General features: G+C 44.2%; 1 protein-coding gene across 1 annotated transcript; it reads left to right on the top strand.

Annotated features, from left to right (window-relative positions):
* The first annotated feature begins 13,701 nt into the window (after window positions 1-13,701).
* Window positions 13,702-22,344, top strand: LOC106570055 (E3 ubiquitin-protein ligase RNF5). The gene is made up of 6 exons (XM_014141996.2): window positions 13,702-14,006; window positions 20,095-20,113; window positions 20,769-20,881; window positions 21,033-21,087; window positions 21,212-21,323; window positions 21,420-22,344. Exons 1-6 carry the CDS (start codon window positions 13,798-13,800, stop codon window positions 21,527-21,529), a joined length of 618 nt encoding a protein of 205 aa, XP_013997471.1. The 5' UTR covers window positions 13,702-13,797; the 3' UTR covers window positions 21,530-22,344.
* Window positions 22,345-22,635: the final 291 nt, after the last annotated feature.

Here is a 22,635-nt window from a genome sequence, read left to right on the forward strand (position 1 = left end):
GGTGGTGTGTTGCCTGATAGGTAGGTCTCCATTGCAACTGTTCTCTTTAAAGTCTGTCTTCTATTCTGTTGGTTGCATTTCCATTGCCATCTCTTGCTTCTTTGTTCTCGCTTTGTAAGCTCAGAGATAGATTTTACTTCTCTTTTTTCTTCCAGTATCTCTCCCTGTATTTTTTCAGATGTTCCTGGTATGGTATAGGATCATTTTTTATATTTTGTTTCTGTCTGTGACCTCTGTGCTGTTTTATGTGGTATCTTCTAGTATAGAAAAATACTACTTAAGTTTTCCAATTGTGCACGACTTGGAGCATTTTCTAGATTAAAGGAATTCAAAACATGATTAAATAAGTCTAAAGATTATTTTTTTTAAAGTAATAACATAATGGATTTTTGTCATTTCCACCACTGTTAAGTTTGTGATGGAAATGATCGTGATGGAAATGACACTTCTACTGTTTTTGGAGAAAAATGACAGACTGCTTAGCATGCTTTGGCTCGTATTACAGTTAGCATATAGTTTACACAAAAAAAAGCTAAATTCTACCACATATTAAAGAAATTATAGCCTGTTTGGAAATGACTGACAATAAAAAAAATCTCTACACAAGCAATATTTTCCTAGATTTTTCTTCAACTTCTGGACATCACTTCTGGAACAACTGTCTGCTGAAGCCACATCAGACACAAATGTTCCGGAACTCCAATTTGAGCAGCAGCAGCTGAAAAATGAGCTCCTACAAATATTGAAATTTACATGGTTTTTAGAGTGAAGTACATCGGAAAAAAGCAAAAGAAAACTGCAAGACTGAATAGGAGAAAAAACAAGCAACAAACAAAGAAGATAGGCTTTTGAAAAATAACTATTTTTCATAAAATTGTAGTTATCTTAGCTAGCTGAATTGTTTACCAGTTGCTAAGCAGTTGCTAGGGACTCTTTTGGAAGAAGCTAGCTAGCTAACGAAGAACAACAAAGAATATCTAGTTAACAGAAGAAAAGAAAGAGAAAATCAGGACAGAAGAAAAAGGATATCAAAGTGAAACAGTTCTCTAAAGACACAAGAGACAATAATACAAGAAACAACACTTCTGTAGCTTGTCAACTATGTGTCTGTCTATCCCTGTTCTCTCCCCTCTGCACAGGCCATACAAACGCTTCACACCGCGTGGCCGCTGCCACTCTAACCTGGTGGTCCCAGCGCGCACGACCCACGTGGAGTTCCAGGTCTCCGGCAGCCTCTGGAACTGCCGGTCTGCAGCCAACAAGGCTGAGTTCATCTCAGCCTATGCTACCCTCCAGTCCCTAGACTTCCTGGCGCTGACGGAAACATGGATTACCACAGATAACACTGCTACTCCAACTGCTCTCTCTTCGTCTGCCCACGTGTTCTCGCATAACCCTAGAGCATCGAATCCTCATCTCTCCCAAGTGGACATTCTCTCTTTCTCCCCTGACCCATCTGTCTATCTCCTCATTTGAATTCCATGCTGTCACAGTTACCAGCCCTTTCAAGCTTAACATCCTTATCATTTATCGCCCTCCAGGTTCCCTTGGAGAGTTCATCAATGAGCTTGACGCATTGATAAGTTCCTTTCCTGAGGATGGCTCACCTCTCACAGTTCTGGGTGACTTTAACCTCCCCACGTCTACCTTTGACTCATTCCTCTCTGCCTCCTTCTTTCCACTCCTCTCCTCTTTTGACCTCACCCTCTCACCTTCCCCCCCTACTCACAAGGCAGGCAATATGCTTGACCTCATCTTTACTAGATGCTGTTCTTCCACTAATCTCATTGCAACTCCCCTCCAAATCTCCGACCACTACCTTGTATCCTTTTCCCTCTTGCTCTCATCCAACACTTCTCACTCTGCCCCTACTCGGATGGTATTGCGCCGTCCCAACCTTCGCTCTCTCTCTCCCGCTACTCTCTCCTCTTCCATCCTATCATCTCTTCCCTCTGCTCAAACCTTCTCCAACCTATCTCCTGATTCTGCCTCCTCAACCCTCCTCTCCTCCCTTTCTGCATCCTTTGATTTTCTCTGTCCCCTATCCTCCAGGCCGGCTCGGTCCTCCCCTCCTGCTCCGTGGCTCGACGACTCACTACGAGCTCACAGAACAGGGCTCCGGGCAGCCGAGCGGAAATGGAGGAAAACTCGCCTCCCTGCGGACCTGGCATCCTTTCACTCCCTCCTCTCTACATTCTCCTCTTCTGTCTCTGCTGCTAAAGCCACTTTCTACCACTCTAAATTCCAAGCATCTGCCTCTAACCCTAGGAAGCTCTTTGCTACCTTCTCCTCCCTCCTGAATCCTCCTCCCCCTCCCCCTCCTCCCTCTCTGCGGATGACTTCGTCAACCATTTTGAAAAGAAGGTTGACGATATCCGATCCTCGTTTGCTAAGTCAAACGACACCGCTGGTCCTGCTCACACTGCCCTACCCTGTGCTTTGACCTCTTTCTCCCCTCTCTCTCCAGATGAAATCTCGCGTCTTGTGACGGCCGGCCGCCCAACAACCTGCCCACTTGACCCTATCCCCTCCTCTCTTCTCCAGACCATTTCCGGAGACCTTCTCCCCTTCCTCACCTCGCTCATCAACTCATCCTTGACCGCTGGCTACGTCCCTTCCGTCTTCAAGAGAGCGAGAGTTGCACCCCTTCTGAAAAAACCTACACTCGATCCCTCCGATGTCAACAACTACAGACCAGTATCCCTTCTTTCTTTTCTCTCCAAAACTCTTGAACGTGCCGTCCTTGGCCAGCTCTCCTGCTATCTCTCTCAGAATGACCTTCTTGATCCTAATCAGTCAGGTTTCAAGACTGGGCATTCAACTGAGACTGCTCTTCTCTGTGTCACGGAGGCTCTCCCCACTGCTAAAGCTAACTCTCTCTCCTCTGCTCTCATCCTTCTAGACCTGTCTGCTGCCTTTGATACTGTGAACCATCAGATGCTCCTCTCCACCCTCTCCGAGTTGGGCATCTCCGGCGCGGCCCACGCTTGGATTGCGTCCTACCTGACAGGTCGCTCCTACCAGATGGCGTGGCGAGAATCTGTCTCCGCACCATGCGCTCTCACCACTGGTGTCCCCCAGGGCTCTGTTCTAGGCCCTCTCCTATTCTCGCTATACACCAAGTCACTTGGCTCTGTCATATCCTCACATGGTCTCTCCTATCATTGCTATGCAGACGACACACAATTCATCTTCTCCTTTCCCCCTTCTGATAACCAGGCGGCGAATCGCATCTCTGCATGTCTGTCAGACATATCAGTGTGGATGACGGATCACCACCTCAAGCTGAACCTCGGCAAGACGGAGCTGCTCTTCCTCCCGGGGAAGGACTGCCCGTTCCATGATCTCGCCATCACGGTTGACAACTCCCTTGTGTCCTCCTCCCAGAGTGCTAAGAACCTTGGCGTGATCCTGGACAACACCCTGTCGTTCTCCACTAACATCAAGGCGGTGACCCGATCCTGTAGGTTCATGCTCTACAACATTCGCAGAGTACGACCCTGCCTCACACAGGAAGCGGCGCAGGTCCTAATCCAGGCACTTGTCATCTCCCGTCTGGATTACTGCAACTCGCTGTTGGCTGGGCTCCCTGCCTGTGCCATTAAACCCCTACAACTCATCCAGAACGCCGCAGCCCGTCTGGTGTTCAACCTTCCAAAGTTCTCTCACGTCACCCCGCTCCTCCGCTCTCTCCACTGGCTTCCAGTTGAAGCTCGCATCCGCTACAAGACCATGGTGATTGCCTACGGAGCTGTGAAGGGAACGGCACCTCCATACCTTCAGGCTCTGATCAGGCCCTACACCCAAACAAGGGCCCTGCGTTCATCCACCTCTGGCCTGCTGGCCTACCTACCTCTGAGGAAGCACAGTTCCCGCTCAGCCCAGTCAAAACTGTTCGCTGCTCTGGCACCCCAATGGTGGAACAAGCTCCCTCACGACGCCAGGACAGCGGAGTCAATCACCACCTTCCGGAGACACCTGAAACCCCACCTCTTTAAGGAATACCTAGGATAGGATAAAGTAATTCTTCTAGTAATTCCCCCCCTTAAAAGTTTTAGATGCACTATTGTAAAGTGGTTGTTCCACTGGATATCATAAGGTGAATGCACCAATTTGTAAGTCGCTCTGGATAAGAGCGTCTGCTAAATGACTTAAATGTAAATGTAATCCACGTGCTTCAGTGTCGCAATACGTTTCCATGGTAACTAAATGAACATTCTCTTGATTAATGAGTAATTTGCCCTCAGTGGTGGAAATGACACCACTACCAAAGGACAGGTATATTTTGTGTAAATAACAATACAAAGGGCATACTCACAATAAATATTCATATATATTTAATTGACTCTTTCTCTACAAGATAACATTACATAATGTGTAATTATTTATGTTTTCTCATAGAAAAACATAGTAGAAGCTCAAAAGTCTGGGCAGGGACAAGGGCAAAACAGTGAAACTGAGGTATAAAATGCATCTGAAAAGTTGCTAAAATACTTAGAGAGGTGAGAGGTGTTAAAAAAAATCTGGGGTGATTGTAGTGTGAACTTAACATGTAAAGATTAAAAATATAGATTTTAAAATAAAATCCCCCAAATTTACCCTGAGGACATAGAAGTTCCTGTAGTTGCACAATCACCCATCCATCTGTAGTGCGGCCCCCCAAAAAAAATCTGCCCCCCCCACAACAAAAAATTCTCAGCACCCTGATTAGGTTACTTCAAAAGTCTCCAGTAGGCTACCTGCACATGTTCATCCACTCCACTCTAATATAATTCCAGCATCCAAAATCCTCAACGGCCATTAGATTAATGGAAAGAGACTTCTGTTACAAAACACAAAAAAGTGGAATGACATTCTGAGTTTTTCTAACCAAGTCTTTGATACTGAGTAGGGAGGTAGGTATTTTATTTTTATCGAGATTGAAAACGCAAACCATGATGATAAGTGCTAAATAGATTATTCAAACCATTTCCTATGCATATTTTGAGTTTTGTGGATATGCACCATACCCTGACAAATTCTGAATCCAGATGTGTCTTTTAGACATTGATGATATTGGGATTATTCCAAATAGTACACATGGACATTTCCTTTGGCCAGAAATGCACTAATTCAATATCCTGCGATATGTGACATCCTTTTCCTCTGTTCTTGTTGACAAATACTGACTGTATACAGCCCATATGTGTTTTTTCAGCACATTCAAGATAGGAAGCTTTATTGATTCCAGATATGCTAATCTTGGTCCATATGCAGATCTTGATATGCTGAAAACAAGGACAATTTCTGATGCATTTCTGAGTATTCAGCACGTGCTCAATAATTTGACAGATATGACATCCATATTTTTCTTTCATGCACAAATTATTTTGGGATTCCCTCCGGATATCATACATGGTATGGCCGGATATTGACTCATTAGATATACTGAGATAGGCCTATGTGGCCATCTTAATTTCACTATAGATGACAAATACGGACAGTAAGCTTACATAGTATATTTTCTCAGCACATACAATGCATATGCTCATGACAGTGGTCCATATCACGATCTTGATATGCTAAATTAGGAACATTTCAGATGTGGATTTGAATTGAGGACATGCTCAAATTCAAAAACAGATATTAAATCCATATAATTCTTTCAGACTTTAGCAATCATTTGTGAATTCCCTCTGTGTGTTCTCTGACATTTTTAACCTCTCCCTGTTTAAGTCTGTAATACCAACATGTTTCAAGCAGACCACCAAGTCCCTGTGCTCAAGAACACTAAGGTAAGCTGCCTAAATTACTACCGACCCGCAGCACTCACATCTGTAGCCATGAAGTGCTTTGAAAGGCTGGTCATGGCTCACATCAACTCCATTATCCCAGAAACCCTAGACCCACTCCAATTTGCATACGGCCCCAACAGATCCACAGATGATGCAATCTCTATTGCACTGCCCTTTCACACCTGGACAAAAGGAACACCTATGTGAAAATGCTATTCATTGACTACAGCTCAGCGTTCAACACCATAGTGCCCTCAAAGCTCATCACTAAGCTAAGGACCCTGGGACTAAACACCTCCCTCTGCAACTGGATCCTGGACTTCCTGACAGGCCGCCCCCAGGTGGTAAAGTTAGGTAACAGCACATCCGCCACGCTGATCCTCAACACGGGGGCCCCTCAGGGGTGCGTGCTCAGTCCCCTCCTGTACTCCCTGTTCACTCATGACTGAACGGCCAGGCACAACTCCAACACCATCATTAAGTTTGCAGATGACACAACAGTGGCAGGCCTGATCACCGACAATGACGAGACAGCCTATAGGGAGGAGGTCAGAGACCTGGCCGTGTGGTGCCAGGACAACAACCTCTCCCTCAACGTGATCAAGACAAAGGAGATAATTGTGGACTACAGGAAAAGGAGGAGAGCACGCCCCCATTCTCATCGACGGGGCTGTGGTGGAGCAGGTTGAGAGCTTCAAGTTCCTTGGTGTCCACATCACCAACAAACTAACATGGTCCAAGCACACCAAGACAGTCATGAAGAGAGCACAACAAAACCTATTCCGCCTCAGGAGACTGAAAAGATTTGGCATGGGTCCTCAGATCCTCAAAAGGTTCTACAGCTGCACCATTGAGAGCATCCTGACAGGTTGCATCACTGCCTGGTATGGCAACTGCTCGTCCTCTGACCGCAAGGCACTACAGAGGGTAGTGTGTACGGCCCAGTACATCACTGGAGCCAAACTTCCTGCCATCCAGGACCTCTATACCAGGGGTGTCAGAGGAAGGCCCTAAAAATTGTCAAAGACTCCACCCACCCTAGTCATAGACTGTTCCCTCTGCTATTGCACGGCAAGTGGTACCGGAGCGCCAAGTCTAGGTCCAAGAGGCTTCTAAACCACTTCTACCACCAAGCCATAAGACTACTGAACATTTTATCAAATGGCTACCCAGACTATTTTATTTGCATTCCCCCCCCCCCCCCTTTACGCTTATGCTACTCTCTGTTATTATCTATGCATAAGTCACTTTAATAACTCTACCCACATGTATATTTGACCTTAATTACCTCGACAAATCGGTGCCCCCACACATTGACTCTGAATCGGTATCCTCAGTATATAGCCTTGCTATTGTTATTTTACTGCTGCTTTTTAATTATTTGTTACTTTTATTTCTTATTTGTGTTGGTTAACAGCTTGTAAGTAAGCATTTCACTGTAAGGTCTACACCTGTTGTATTCAGCGCATGTGACAAATACAATTTGATTTGATTTTTTCAGAATCAAGTCAGTTTGGTAGAAACACACCACTGGTGGGAAAATTAGCAGATTTTAGAATATTCGCATGAAAATCTGTCGCCAATTGGATGGAAACCTAGCTTCTGATAACCATCTAGATGTCACCTTGAAACAAGCATGAACTGCAACAATACCGGGACACAGTAGGTGCATTCGAGCGGATCACTTTTGTCAAGAAGTTACATTTCAAAGTGTGTTGCATTATGGGTATAAGAATTGCCTGACTTGCGACTACATGTTGAATGCATGACCTTTACAACAACCATGTGATCAAAGGTCATGAACTTTCGACTGCAGTCGACTGAACATTTCTGCAGTTGCTCACCAACTGCAACTTGAAGTCGGAACCAAAGCTTGTGGGAGAGACAACCTTCTTCTGTTTTTTGGAAGCAAAAGGCACTACATGCACATTAAATGGTTGATGTCGCCACCTATCATTGGTTATTTTGTTTACTGTTTTGGGTGGATGACTATTTAGAGCCTAAATACATCTTTATCCTTACAATCTAATTACATAGGCCTACATTTGATCCACATTTCTAACATAGATAACAGGTGGGATAACCAAATATCACAGTCATAGTAAGTGCATTTTTCCTCAATAAAGTAACTATCAGCAAAGTCAGAGCTAGTAAAGGTGAAATTATTTAAGGTACTCTTTGAAGAAGTAGGGTTTCAGATGTTTTTGGAAGATGGGCAGGGACTCTGCTGTCTTAGCTTCAGGGTGAAGCTGTTTCCACCATTTGGGTGCCAGGACAAAGAGCTTGGACTAGGCTGAGCGGGAGCTGCCCTCCTGTAGGGTGAGGGAGAGCCAAGAGACCAGGGGTGGCAGAATGAAGTGCTTGGGTTGGAGTGTAGGCTTTGAGCATAGCCTGAAGGTACTAGGGAGGGCAATTCCTCTTGCTGCTCCGTAGGCAAGTACCATGGTCTTGTAGTGGATGTGAGCTTCGACTGGAAGCCAGTGAAGTGTGCGGAGGAGCGGGGTGACAAACAAAAACTTTGGAAGGTTGAACACCAGGCAGGCTGCAGCATTCTGGATAAGTTTCAGGGGCTTGATGGCACAAGCGAGGAACCCACCCAACAGTGAGTTGCAGTAGTCCAGACGGGAGATGACAAGTCCCTGGATTAGGACCTGTGCCGCTTCCTGTGTGAGGTAGGGTCGTACTCTACAAATGCTGTAGACAGAACATGAAAATAGATTGTAATCCGTTAAGCACTTTGTCTGTTCTCAAAGGAAGAAATGAACATTGCATGTGTCATGTTCCTTTTTGCAATGCAGTGTTCCCACTTGTATTTGCAGGGTGACACTTGTATATGCTGGGTGACAGTTTACCAGCTTATTGCATGTACTTTCTCTTTTGTCAGGATGCGAGGATGGAAGATATGTTGGCAACTCAACTCAATAAAGGTAAGCTGTCACCCAGCATATACAAGTGGGAACACTGCATTGCAAAAAGGAACATGACACATGCAATGTTCATTTCTTCCTTTGAGAACAGACAAAGTGCTTAATGGATTCAAAATATCAGGTACAAGAATCCAGTCATGACTTACCTTATCAACCTATCCATGCATAGAGGTTAGCCCTCAGATAAGTCCAGTCTACTCTGAAGCATGAGGTTGGCATCCCTGATCAATAAAACAAAACCAAAAAAACGTGTTATCTACAGTAGAATTTATTTATAGAATATACAGTGCATTCGGAAAGTATTCAGACCCCTTCCCTTTTTCCATATTTTGTTACGTTACAGCATTATTCTCAAATGGATTAAATAAAAAAATCCTCATCAATCTACAAACAATACCCCATAATGACAAAGCAAAAACAGGTTTTTAGAATCTTGTGAACATTTATTTTAAAAAAGCTGAAATACCTGTGGTAAAATCAATTGATTGGACATGATTTGGAAAGGCACACACCCGTCTATATAAGGTCCCACAGTTGACAATGCATGTCAGAGCAAAAACCAAGCCATGAGGTCAAAGGACTTGTCCGTAGAGCTCTGAAACAGGATTGTGTTGAGGCACAAGTTTTGGAAGAAGTTTGGAACCACCAAGACTTCCTAGAGCTGGCCGCCCAGCCAAACTGAGCAATCGGGGGAGAAGGGCCTTAGTCAGGGAGGTGCCCTAGAACCTGATGGTAACTCTGACAGAGCTCCAGAGTTTCTCTGTGGAGATGGGAGAACCTTCCAGATGGACAACCATCTCTGCAGCACTCCACCAACCAGGCCTTTAGGGTACAGTGGCCAGACGGAAGCCACTCCTCAGTAAAAGGCACATGACAGCCCACTTGGAGTTTGCCAAAAGGCACCTAAAGGACTCTCAGACCATAAGAAACAAGATTCTCTGGTCTGATGAAAGCAAGATTGAACACTTTGGCCTGCAAGTATCACATCTGGAGGAAACCAGGCACTGCTCATCACCTGGCCAATACCATCCCTGTGAAGCATTGTGGTGGCAGCATCATGCTGTGGGGATGTTTTTCAGTGGCAGGGACTGAGAGACTAGTCAGGATCGAGGGAAAGATGAATGGAGCAAAGTACAGAGAGATCCTTGATTAAAAACCTGCTCCAGAGCGCTCAGGACCTGGGGTGAAGGTTCAGTAACCGAAAGGTTGCTGGATCGAATCACAGAGCTGACAAGGTAAAAATCTGTTGTTCTGCCCTTGAGCAAGGCAGTTAACCCACTCTTTCCTGGGTGCCTATGGTAGCAAAATTACAAGATTATGTTTATGCACCGAATGGTTGTCTTATGCAATAAAGTATGGTTCTTAGAACTCTCTCTTTTACTTCTGATTGAACTGAGAGGAGTCTTTGAAGCTTGGTCTGGCAACTGTTTAAGAGATGGCTTGGTGATAAAAACCAAACAGACACATTCCATTCTATGATTAGTGGTGCATGTGAGACATATGTCTCCGGTTTGATTGGGGTGGGATTGTGTGTGTGACTCGAGATAGAGATAGTAGCCTGAAGGAATAGAACAAATATTTAATTGTTTGTTCTCATCCTTGCATCTGGGAAATAACACCAGAGGCAGATGACCACAGAATAAACCCAAAGTGGCTTCTGGAGCGCCCCAATCTAAATGGGAGGTGTTTGAACCAGCTATGACTGAGCAATCTTGGCATCAGCTATATAAGGAACAGCATGGTCTGTAAAGGTTAGGCTGCTGGTCTTAATTCTTGCAATAATTAATCGATATTGAATAAAGATGATTGTTTGAAGAAATGACAAAGTCTCACTCAATTCAATAGAATATTCCACCACACACCGATGACGTGGATGTCGATCAAGGCAGCCCCCGCACCTCTCTTATTCAGAGGGGTTGGGTTAAATGTGGAAGACACATTTCAGTTGAATGCATTCAGTTGTACAACTGACTAGGTATCCCCCTTTCACCTTCCAACAGGACAACGACCCTAAGCACACAGCCAAGTCAACGTAGGAGTGGCTTCGGGACAAGTCTCTGAATGTCCTTGAGTGGTCCAGTCAGAGCCTGGATGATCATCTCTGGCGTGACTTGAGGTTGAGAGGTCTAACGTAACAAAATGTGGAAAAAGTGAAGGGGTCTGAATACTTTCCAAATGCACTGTATCTCACATTCTCCCACATTTCAGGTTGGCAACACAGGGAACCCAAACATGAGCAAAAAACTACTATTAATGCAGAAAGTATTACCCCTTTTTCACAGCAACTATTTCCTTTGATGTTACAGACAAACTAGGACAAAAAATAGTAGCCTGCCTCTGACATTATCAGAAACTTGCCCATACTGGTATATACATTTATCAATATAATACCAACCAACCTCTTGACTTTGGGGGGTTTATTTATTTAATGCATTATAGTGCCATTGTACTATGGTAACGCACAATTAATAAAGATGGTACCATATAATAATTTTTGGTACTATTTAGCATAATTGTGCATTACTGTGGTAGAATGTATAATGCAGGTTAAAACTATGGTATTTCCATGATCCACATTTATACCATTTTAAAAATGAGGCAATATCATGGTATTATTTAGGTACATGGCAGTACCATCATACTTCAAAGTTAAAACCATGGTTAATTTCCATGACTCAGACTATACCATGGTATAAGTGAAAGTACCATAGTAGTACCATGGTATGAATGAAAGTACCAAAGTAGTCATTTCCATTAGGGGTTTAGGCTGGGTTTCTGTAGGCCTTTAATCACTTTGTAACAACTGCTAATGTAAAAAGGGCTTTATAAATATATTTGATTGATCATCAGGACATTCATTTTTTGGACCAGTGCTTGACTTGGACATGAGCTCACCGGAGCTGAGTACCGGTGTTGTGCTGAAAAGCTCCCCCCTGCCAGATTTCATTGTATTTTTTTATGTTGGTTTGATCGTGGGGGAGGCAATAGTAATGTCTGCAGTTTTCAGTTTGGCTATTTGTTTCAAGTGTATTAGTCTATAAATAAATCTCTTTGACAAAATTTGTCATCTCCCCCATGTCTTATTTGACTAGTAGTTGTTCTGGAAAAAAATGTTTTTTTTTTTTTTTAGGCAGTTAGCCTAGTGGTTAGAGCGTTGGACTAGTAACCGAAAGGTTGCAAGATCGAATCCCCGAGCTGACAAGGTAAAAATCTGTCGTTGTGCCCCTGAACAAGGCATTTAACCCACTGTTCCTAGGCCGTCATTGAAAATAAGAATTTGTTCTTAACTGACTTGCCTAGTTAAATAAAGGTAAAAATAAACATCAGCTGATGTCACAAAGTGCTGTACAGAAACCCAGCCTAAAACCCCAAACAGCAAGCAATGCAGGTGTAGAAGCACGGTGGCTAGGAAAAACTCCCTAGAAAGGACAAAACCTAGGAAGAAACCTAGAGAGGAACCAGGCTATGAGGGGTGGCCAGTCCTCTTCTGGCTGTGCCGGGTGGAGATTATAACAGAACCAAGATGTTCAAATGTTCATAGATGACCAGCAGGGTCAAATAATAATAATCACAGTGGTTGTAACAGGTCAGCACCTCAGGAGTAAATGTCAGTTGGCTTTTCATAGCTGATCATTCAGAGTATCTCTACCGCTCCTGCTGTCTCTAGAGAGTTGAAAACAGCAGGTCTGGGACAGGTAGCACGTCCGGTGAACAGGTCAGGATTCCATAGCCGCAGGCAGAACAGTTGAAACCGGAACAGCAGCACAGCCAGGTGGACTGGGGACAGCAAGGAGTCATCAGGCCAGGTAGTCCTGAGGCATGGTCCTAGGGCTCAGGTCCTCCGAGAGAGAGAAAGAGAGCATACTTAAATTCACACAGGACACCGAATAAGACAGGAGAAATACTCCAGATATAACAGACTGACCCTAGCCACCCGACACAAACTACTGCAGCATAAATACTGGAGGATGAGACAGGAGGGCTCTGGAGACACTGTGGCCCCATCCGACGATACCCCCGGACAGGGCTAAACAGGCAGGATATAACCCCATCCACTTTCCCAAAGCACCCCACACCACTGTAACGTTTATTGCTTGCCTACATTTTACTCCCTCTTTATGTCCTCCCCCTTCTAATTTCCTTAATTTTGTGGCTAGAGTCAAATACTTTCTATAGAACAAACAAGATAGGCAACCGAAATGAATAATTAATGTACGTGTTATATTAAGAGGGAGTAAAATGCAGGCAAGCAAACATTTCAGAACAACTACTAGTCGAATAAGACATGGGAGCGATGACGAATTTTGGCAAAGAGATTTATTTATAGACTTCTACACTTGAAACAAATAGCCAAACTGAAAACTACAGACATTACTAGTGCCTCCCCGCCATCAAACCGACATGTAAATCAAATGAAACGCAGCCGAACGTGATCAGAAATCTCAACTAGCAAACAAGTCGCAACAATGAAGAATGGAGTGCGTGCGCGACCAAGCAAGTCGCAGTAATGAAGAATTGCGTGCGTGCGCGCGCGTTCACGTGAAAGGGGGGGGGGTTCTGGCAGGGGTGAGCTTTTCGACACCTCAACTGTTCTACTGTTTGATCTCCTGTTCCTCTTTTAGAATATTAGTATAGTGCTTAAACTTCATACAGTATGCAGATAGGCAGAAACTGCTTCTCCAATAGCAAATCCCCGATCACACTTGTTGGCGATGTCATTGCGACGTCTGTTAGCTAAACTCGTGCAGAACAGGAACGAAAATGAAAACGTGTCAGTTTGTCACTTTCACGAGTTCTGAGTAATAACAGGTCAACGTCTTAAGACATTGGCTCGAACCCAAGCTGTGCCTTTAGATTTCGAGAAAATTAACAACTAAGGAATAATTTTTCACTTCGCTCATTGACTTCTCAAACCCCAGCATGGTTTGTTTCGCATGTGTTCCCGGAAGTCTCGCGGTTTAATCGCTGTGCTTTTTAAACTCCTCCCAGTTGCTTCTTCTTTTTTTTACGGAAACGGAAGGGGTGGTACACATGTAAAGTGAAATCTCGAAGCTAGCTCTCGTCTGCCCGAGTTATTACTTTTTCAGTAAACAATTATGGCGGCCGCGGATCCCTGGTCCTCGAGTCATGGCAGGCCCGCTAGCAGAGGAGAGTTCCCGGCTGGTGAGAACAGCAACGAGCGCGATGGCCCGGGAGGAAGTGGCGGAGAGGGAGAATCCGAGCCAGATCGGTCAACATTCGAATGCAACATTTGTCTGGACACAGCAAGGGACGCTGTCATCAGCTTGTGCGGGCACTTGTTCTGGTACGAGCCGTGGTATACTTTCGATCAATCGCGAGTACTAAGGAATGTTGTAGCATTCTAACAGCTTAATAACATACATAGCCAGCGGGCATTGTCTTGTTTACCTTTAGCACATTTCCGTTAGCTAACTTCTATGCAATAACAAGCGGGTTGTTTTGTCGGATCACACCCATACGTCGATGACAAATGCATGCACAATGTTTGTGTATATGGTTAACAAGCAAGATGGCTAACTTGAAGTCTAGCTAGTAGGTGATCTACTAGATAACGTTAATCATGGATGAGTGTTGGTTGGCTGAGTTTCATACATTAGCCAACCTAACCCATCGAAATAAAGTGCATTTGACTGATATGTTCCTCACCTCAACTTTACAACATTGATTCGCACATTTTATAAACATTAACTCAATTTAGCTAGGTAAGTTAGATGGTTGTACGATCTCGCTACCTGGCTTTCGTTGGCTACGTTGCGTTGGTCGTAGCCCTTGATCATGACTTTCAGTTCCATTACACAGTTCAATCGTGCTTCTGCATTGCTTGCTATTTGGGGTTTTAGACTGGGATTCTGTATAGCACTTTGACATAGGCTGACGTAAAAAAAGGCTTTATAAATGAATGTGATTGATTGAAGAGTCATTGGACGAAGGCGTATTCTGTATGGGTTCGTTTTGTTTTAAGAGCCCAGACGCTCGGTCTGAACATTAACACGAATCGCTTGCCTTACGGTTTTGGAAGCATAAGGACCTTAACAGTCATATCAGCGACAAATGATAATAAAAAGGATCAATTGATACACACCTTTTTATAGGGTTCCCACGCGGCCATGTTTTCATGTTACAGCGCTTGTTTATGGAAAACAGTGCTAATTAGCGATCTGCGTCTCTGAACACCGTGTTAACTCAAAAAATGGAAGCCAGAAACATGTTGTCACAGAAAATACTGTCAGCTGCAACTGTGTTTTGCATTTGTGAAATATTTTTGATGTCATATGAAAATAAATGGCTTTATGTTTCTAGAACTGTACCGCAATTTAGAATCGATAGTCTCAATACCAATATTTTTAGCTAACGTGCCACTCCTTGTCATTGTCACATGACATGGAGTACAGTGAGTGGATTAGCTAAAGAGACTGGTACCCATCCTATCAATACGCCTTTAAACAGAACATGTAAGGTCCTTGGACTAAGGCTCTTTTACGCTATTATTGGGCTATTCTGGACGTAACCTAGTTGGCTAGCTATCAGCATCTTGCCAAAATCATTATTGTGGAACTTCATTCATGTCCCCTTTCAGTTGCACCTGTGTGCAAGCTACAGCAACGATGTATCGACCTGACGTTTGCAATGTGACAGTGAATGCCTCGCTTGCGCACACCTGCTTGCTGCATGGAGCTCAGTCAGTGGTTGAGTTTGAGCCTCTGCATTTGGTTAATAACTATTACACACTCTGCTATAAGCAATGGATAACTTTGGTGACCATCACTCATTCACTAAACAATAATTGATTCTACCAAGCACACATCGTCACCAGCTTAGATACTAGCCAACATTGACACGTGAGTCATGTATTACAAAAAGCAGACATTGACCTTCAAGGTTGTGCAAAGTTGTTGGCTACAGTTGCATTGTTTGTATTGTAAACATGTATGTAGTTGGTCTCACTGACTCATTCATGTCTTGTTCAGTCACTTCTACGGGTTTCATTTCAGATTAGGGGAGAGTGTGTGGAATTGGTGTCAGAGGTACTGTGAATATAAAGGAGTAAGAATAGACCCACAGTGTCCACGACAGAAAAGACTCTCTCCAGTACAGTGTGTCATTTACAAAATAGCCTCCAACATTCTACTCAACAAATTGGATACAGTCTATCACAGTACCATCCGTTTTGTCACCAAAGCCCCATATACTACCCACCACTGCGACCTGTACGCTCTCGTTGGCTGGCCCTCGCTTCATACTCGTCGCTAAACCCACTGGTTCCAGGTCATCTACAAGTCTCTGCTAGGTAAAGCCCCACCTTATCTCAGCTCACTGGTCACCATAGCAGCACCTACCCGTAGCACGCGCTCCAGCAGGTATATCTCACTGGTCACCCCCAAAGCCAATTCTTCCTTTGGCCGCCTCTCCTTCCAGTCAATGGTAGCAGAGAACTGGAACAAACTGCAAAATTCACTAAAGCTGGAGACTCTTACCTCCCTCACTAGCTTTAAGCACCAGCTATCAGAGCAGCTCACAGATCACTGCACCTGTACATAGCCCATCCAATCTACCTCATCCCCATACTGTATTTATTTATTTTTCTTGCTCCTTTGCACCCCAGTATCTCTACTTGCACATTAATCTTCTGCACATTCTACCATTCCAGTGTTTAATTGCTATATTGTAATTACTTTGCCACCATGGCCTATTTATTGCCTTACCTCCCTTATCCTACCTCATTTACACAAGCTCTATATATACTTTTCTACTGTATTATTGATTGTATGTTTGTTTATTCCATGTGTAACTCTGTGTTGTTGTATGTGTCGAACTGCTTTGCTTTATCTTGGCCAGGTCGCAGTTGCAAATGAGAACTTGTTCTCAACTTGCCTACCTGGTGAAATAAAAATAAAATGCATTTTAAAAAATCAGTTGATGAGCAATGAGACTTGATGGAACACACATTCCTGAACTGTTCTCAATGAAAAATAGAAATATATTTTTTAAATAAAAAATTGAACTAGCTATTTAATGTACATTATTCATGCAAAGAGGAATCGTGTTCATCTCGATTTCCTTTAGAAAATGGTGTCATTTAGTGAGAAATTATTTGGAGATTCATGTCTCACTTATACTAAAGTAAGTCCACTTGAATACCCCTATCCCCGTTGAGGGTGAAAGGCTTAAGCTTCCAATAGCTGATATTGAGCCTCCACGTGGGAGATAAGGAGGAAGTCTCCTTCCCTAGAGCCAAAGCCTATATTTGAATGTAACAATATAGCTGGAGAGACCTGTGGAGAGTAAGAGTGGTCACATTTTCTGCAGAGCAGACACTCATTTGACGACAGGAGCATCTCAGTAGTCTGAAGAGGCACCTTTCCTCTTCTTTGTCAGCGTTGGCCTAGTTGGAAACAAGCATGTATGGTGGATGCTTACAGAGATTCGTTTTCGCTGACCATATCCACATTTCAAATGAAAGGTAGGAGATGGGAATGCCACTAATCTTGGGATTTCTTCTCTATTGTCCTTTATTATGGGAAGGAAAGTCCTCTCTTCCTGGTATAAACATTCTGTTGGTTAATACTAAGCTCCCCTAGACTCTGTGTACATTTTCAGAATTTGACCAGGACAGCGGTTTCTAAAATTGGAGGGTAGAATAAAATGTTACACAGCCCTAAAACTTGAAATCCTGACAGGCTGGTGTTTGAACCAGTTAGGCTGTACTGAACAATGGAAATATACACTGCTCAAAAAAATAAAAGGGAACACTAAAATAACACATCCAAGATCTGAATGAATGAAATAATGTTATTAAATACTTTTTTCTTTACATAGTGGAATGGGCTGACAACCAAAATCACAAAAATAATCAATGGAAATCCAATTTATCAACCCATGAAGGTCTGGATTTGGAGTCACACTCAAAATGAAAGTGGAAAACCACACTACAGGCTGATCCAACTTTGATGTAATGTCCTTAAAACAAGTGAAAATGAGGCTCAGTAGTGTGTGTGGCCTCCACGTGCCTGTATGACCTCCCTACAACGCCTGGGCATGCTCCTGATGAGATGGCGGATGGTCTCCTGAGGGATCTCCTCCCAGACCTGGACTAAAGCATCCGCCAACTCCTGGACAGTCTGTGGTGCAACGTGGCGTTGGTGGATGGAGCGAGACATGATGTCCCAGATGTGCTCAATTGGATTCAGGTCTGGGGAATGGGCGGGCCAGTCCATAGCATCAATGCCTTCCTCTTGCAGGAACTGCTGACACACTCCAGCCACATGAGGTCTAGCATTGTCTTGCATTAGGAGGAACCCAGGGCCAACCGCACCAGCATATGGTCTCACAAGGGGTCTGAGGATCTCATCTCGGTACCTAATGGCAGTCAGGCTACCTCTGGCGAGCACATGGAGGGCTGTGCAGCCCCCCAAAGAAATGCCACCCCACACCATGACTGACCCACCGCCAAACCGGTCATGCTGGAGGATGTTGCAGGCAGAACATTCTCCACGGCGTCTCCAGACTGTCACGTCTGTCACATGTGCTCAGTGTGAACCTGCTTTCATCTGTGAAGAGCACAGGGCGCCAGTGGCGAATTTGCCAATCTTGGTGTTCTCTGGCAAATGCCAAACGTCCTGCACGGTGTTGGGCTGTAAGCACAACCCCCACCTGTGGACGTCGGGCCCTCATACCACCCTCATGGAGTCTGTTTCTGACCGTTTGAGCAGACACATGCACATTTGTGGCCTGCTGGAGGTCATTTTGCAGGGCTCTGTCAGTGCTCCTCCTGCTCCTCCTTGCACAAAGGCGGAGGTAGCGGTCCTGCTGCTGGGTTGTTGCCCTCCTACGGCCTCCTCCACGTCTCCTGATGTACTGGCCTGTCTCCTAGTAGCGCCTCCATGCTCTGGACACTACGCTGACAGACACAGCAAACCTTCTTGCCACAGCTCGCATTGATGTGCCATCCTGGATGAGCTGCACTACCTGAGCCACTTGTGTGGGTTGTAGACTCCGTCTCATGCTACCACTAGAGTGAAAGCACCGCCAGCATTCAAAAGGGACCAAAACATCAGCCAGGAAGCATAGGAACTGAGAAGTGGTCTGTGGTTACCACCTGCAGAACCACTCCTTTATTGGGGGTGTCTTGCTAATTGCCTATAATTTCCATCTGTTGCCTATTCCATTTGTACAACAGCATGTGAAATTCATTGTCAATCAGTGTTGCTTCCTAAGTGGACAGTTTGATTTCACAGAAGTGTGATTGACTTGGAGTGACATTGTGTTGTTTAAGTGTTCCCTTTATTTTTTTGAGCAGTATATATTTTGATGTTTGACACTTCTCAATAGAGGGCTCATTTCATTGTCGAACCTCCAGTCTTCTCCATGCGCTAAAATATTGCAATGGACTGACGGTGAATAATAATTTGATGTAAAACATCAGTGGGTATCTGAGACTGCATTAGGCTAGATTTCCCTGACAAATAATGTCTCATTTCCATCTAATTTAGCCTACTTAGCACAGGTAGCTAGACTAGAGTTACACACTTCACCTGTCTCCCACAGATCTAATGTGCAGTCACTGCTTTCTTTCCACTGGTGCCTAAACAAGCTCTACACCTGACAAAACTCTTAAAACCCTCCCAGAACCATGGTCACTGCCCAGCTCTACAAATGCTGTTTATGCTCCATAGAGCGACAAACCAGTTTCAGAATGCAAACGTATGACACTCTTTTAGCCCATGTGTTGTCACCAGTAGAAAACGAGTAGGGGCAGCTCCATTTCACCATTGTCTTAGGGGCATTGGATGTTCTCGTCCTTCTATTTCTATGGTTGTCACATTCACGATAGTCCTCTTTGTAACCATGGCTTTTGGAACCAACAATGCTGTTACATCTACCATCCTGCTGTCCCACAATGCAGCAATCTGGCCAGCAACGAGGCACGATGGTGCTAACGAGCGATGACAGGTGGAGCTAATTAAAACTAACGATGGGGAGCCGGGATAATTTGAATCACTCGCATCGTTAAGGTCAGAACAGAGTAACCAGATAGGGGCCTACTGGGAAAACAAGGCAAATATGGATTCCAAAATCTAGCCCACTAACTAGGCCTATGGGATAATCTCAATTGCATACTCCTCATGTCCTCTCTTCTTGCCTCAAAGCCAATTGGAGGACAAGGTCAGAGAGGGACCTCGACTTTCTCATCCATTTTGTTTTGAAAAGGAAACAAGGAGAGAGGAAGCGAGGAGTATGCAATTGAAAATCACCCTGTGTGTCAATTCAGACTCAATTAAGTAGGCCGTTAGGAGGTTCCTCCAAATGTCACCAGGTTTCTAGGTGATGCCATAATACCCACTTTAACCTTTTTCTCCTTCTCTCTTTCACAGCTGGCCCTGCCTTCATCAAGTAAGTATTCCATTTTAAAGGTGTTATCTTTAGTTTCACAGTACTGGTAAATATTCGCTACACTTTTCCTACTGGTTGAAACCAGCCCACAATCCCTGTCCCATGACATGACCTGAGACCAACCTTGGTCAGTCAGCTGATTTAGTGCAGCTTGTTGATAATGTTCTTAATGTCACATTCATTACACCAATGTTTACTGTGAACCCCCTTTTTGTCCTCAAGGTGCTTTAGATTATAGCACAATCTGTACATGCATCGCAACATGATTAGTATTGCATATCCTTCTCCTTTATTGTCTGAGAATAAGTCAATGTTTTTCTTTCATTAGTTACTGAGCTAACTCTGTTGATAGAAGAGTGTCAACGCTAGTGCCTTGTGTACCCAGCTGTCGTACTTGCTCTATTGCTCAAAACTCTTATTGCTGACACATAGAAAGTGCAAAGTATAATTTGGAATAATTTTGCCCCTTTATTTGAATAAATCATTCTACTACAGTATATTGATTAGTCCTTTTACATAACACACTACATCCCATAGATCTACCCTGTGTGTTGCACATTGTAGTAAGCCAGTGCATGCCAATAGACTGACAGTATTGAACAGACAGTAAAGTATGGCTTCTGTCTCTCTTTCCCTCCCCTTCTCTGTCGTGCAGTGGTTGGAGACACGGCCCAGCCAACAGCAGTGTCCTGTGTGTAAAGCAGGCATCAGCAGAGAGAAAGTCATCCCCCTCTACGGCAGAGGGAGCTCCAGCCAAGAGGACCCCAGGTACACTGTGTGTGTGTGTGTGTGTGTGTGTGTGTGTGTGTGTGTGTGTGTGTGTGTGTGTGTGTGTGTGTGTGTGTGTGTTTGAGCGTGCATAGTTGTACACATGTGACACTGAGAAACTGCATTGGTCAACTGGTGTTTCGTCCTGCAGGTTGAAAACCCCGCCTCGACCTCAGGGACAGAGAACGGAGCCAGAGAGCAGAGGGGTGAGGCCTTTTCTTCATCACTTACATTTGAATAGGTTTAATTGGACATTTATTACATGGTTCTTTGTGTGTTCACTCTATTTGTAATGAGTGACCACTATTCTGTTCTTTCCTCTTCTTGCAGCCCTTCCAGGGGTTTGGGGACACTGGCTTCCACATGTCCTTTGGGATCGGTGCATTCCCATTCGGCTTCTTCACCACAGTCTTCAACACCAATGACCCCTTTCACAGAGCAGGTACGCGCGCACACACAAACAAGACACCCACACAACCATAATGTATCCCTTGACAGCTATTGGCTGATCATTGCAATGTTATTACTGTTCCCCCAGACGCATACGCAGCCGATCACCAAGGCAACCCCGACAACGGCAACAACTGGCAGGACTCTCTCTTCCTGTTCGTGGCCATCTTCTTGTTCTTCTGGCTGCTGACTGTGTGAGGAAGAAGATGGATAGAAGGTGGAAAAGGAGAGGTGTAGGGATGGGGGAGTTATATAAAAAATAAGCTCACACACACATCAAAGCATCAGGAACGACCGACTTTCTTGCTCAGTAGTGACTGGGAGAATTTAGACTATAGATGGGTGGTGGTGGGATGACTGTCAGTTTACTCTTAGCAAGCAATATCTAACTCAGCAAACAAACGAGTCCAATATTTGTGTATTCCCCCAAATGATTTACCAGATTCATTTGGATAGGAAGAGTACACTAAGGCACCACTCTGTGGTGGTGGATAAAACACAAACGTGAGGTTGAGTAAAGCGAAGTCAATTTATCGACCTTTCTCTGCATTTGTACATAAATGCACCACACACACAGTGGATACCCGGGTTGAAGCGTGGGGGCTGACTTTTTAGGGATTAGACTGGTGTATAGACTGGAATCAGTGTTGCGAGAAATGGTTGGATTGAGTTAATTGTAAATTAGGGGAGTATGACGATGATCACTTTAAGTAACTTTACCACAAGACCTATGTAATGTGGTTAACATAGCGATACAGTTGAAGTCGGAATTTCACATACACCTTAGCCAAATACATTTAAACTCAGTTTTTCACAATTCCTGATATTTAATCCTAGTAAAAATTCCCTGTTTTAGGTCAGTTAGGATCATCACTTTAAGAGTGTGAAATGTCAGAATAATAGAGAGGATTTATTTCAGCTTTTATTTCTTTCATCACATTCCCAGTGGGTCAGACATTTACATACTCAATTAGTATTTGGTAGCATTGCCTTTAAATTGTTTAACTTGGGTCAAACGTTTCGGGTAGCCTTCCACATGCTTCCCACAATAAGTTGGGTGAAATTTGGCCCATTCCTCCTGACAGAACTGGAGTAAATGAGTCAGGTTTGTAGGCCTCCTTGCTTGCACACACTTTTTCAGTTCTGCCCACAAATCTTCTATGGGATTGAGGTCAGGGCTTTGTGATGGCCTCTCCAATACCTTGACTTTGTTGTCCTTAAGCCATTTCAACCACAACTTTGAAAGTATGCTTGCGGTCATTGTTCATTAGGAAGACCCATTTGCGACCAAGCTTTAACTTCCT

The sequence above is a fragment of the Salmo salar genome, chromosome ssa14, assembly GCF_905237065.1.
Source record: "Salmo salar chromosome ssa14, Ssal_v3.1, whole genome shotgun sequence".
In the NCBI taxonomy this organism is placed as follows: domain Eukaryota; kingdom Metazoa; phylum Chordata; class Actinopteri; order Salmoniformes; family Salmonidae; genus Salmo; species Salmo salar.

What these genes read in the sequence shown, in the direction of transcription:
- LOC106570055 (XM_014141996.2), top strand. Translation starts at nt 13,798, where the DNA reads ATGGCGGCCGCGGATCCCTGGTCCTCGAGTCATGGCAGGCCCGCTAGC. An exon ending in CGGAGCCAGAGAGCAGAGGG is followed by an intron (nt 21,088 to 21,211) that starts GTGAGGCCTTTT and finishes CTCTTCTTGCAG; the next exon opens with CCCTTCCAGGGGTTTGGGGA. An exon ending in TGACCCCTTTCACAGAGCAG is followed by an intron (nt 21,324 to 21,419) that starts GTACGCGCGCAC and finishes CTGTTCCCCCAG; the next exon opens with ACGCATACGCAGCCGATCAC.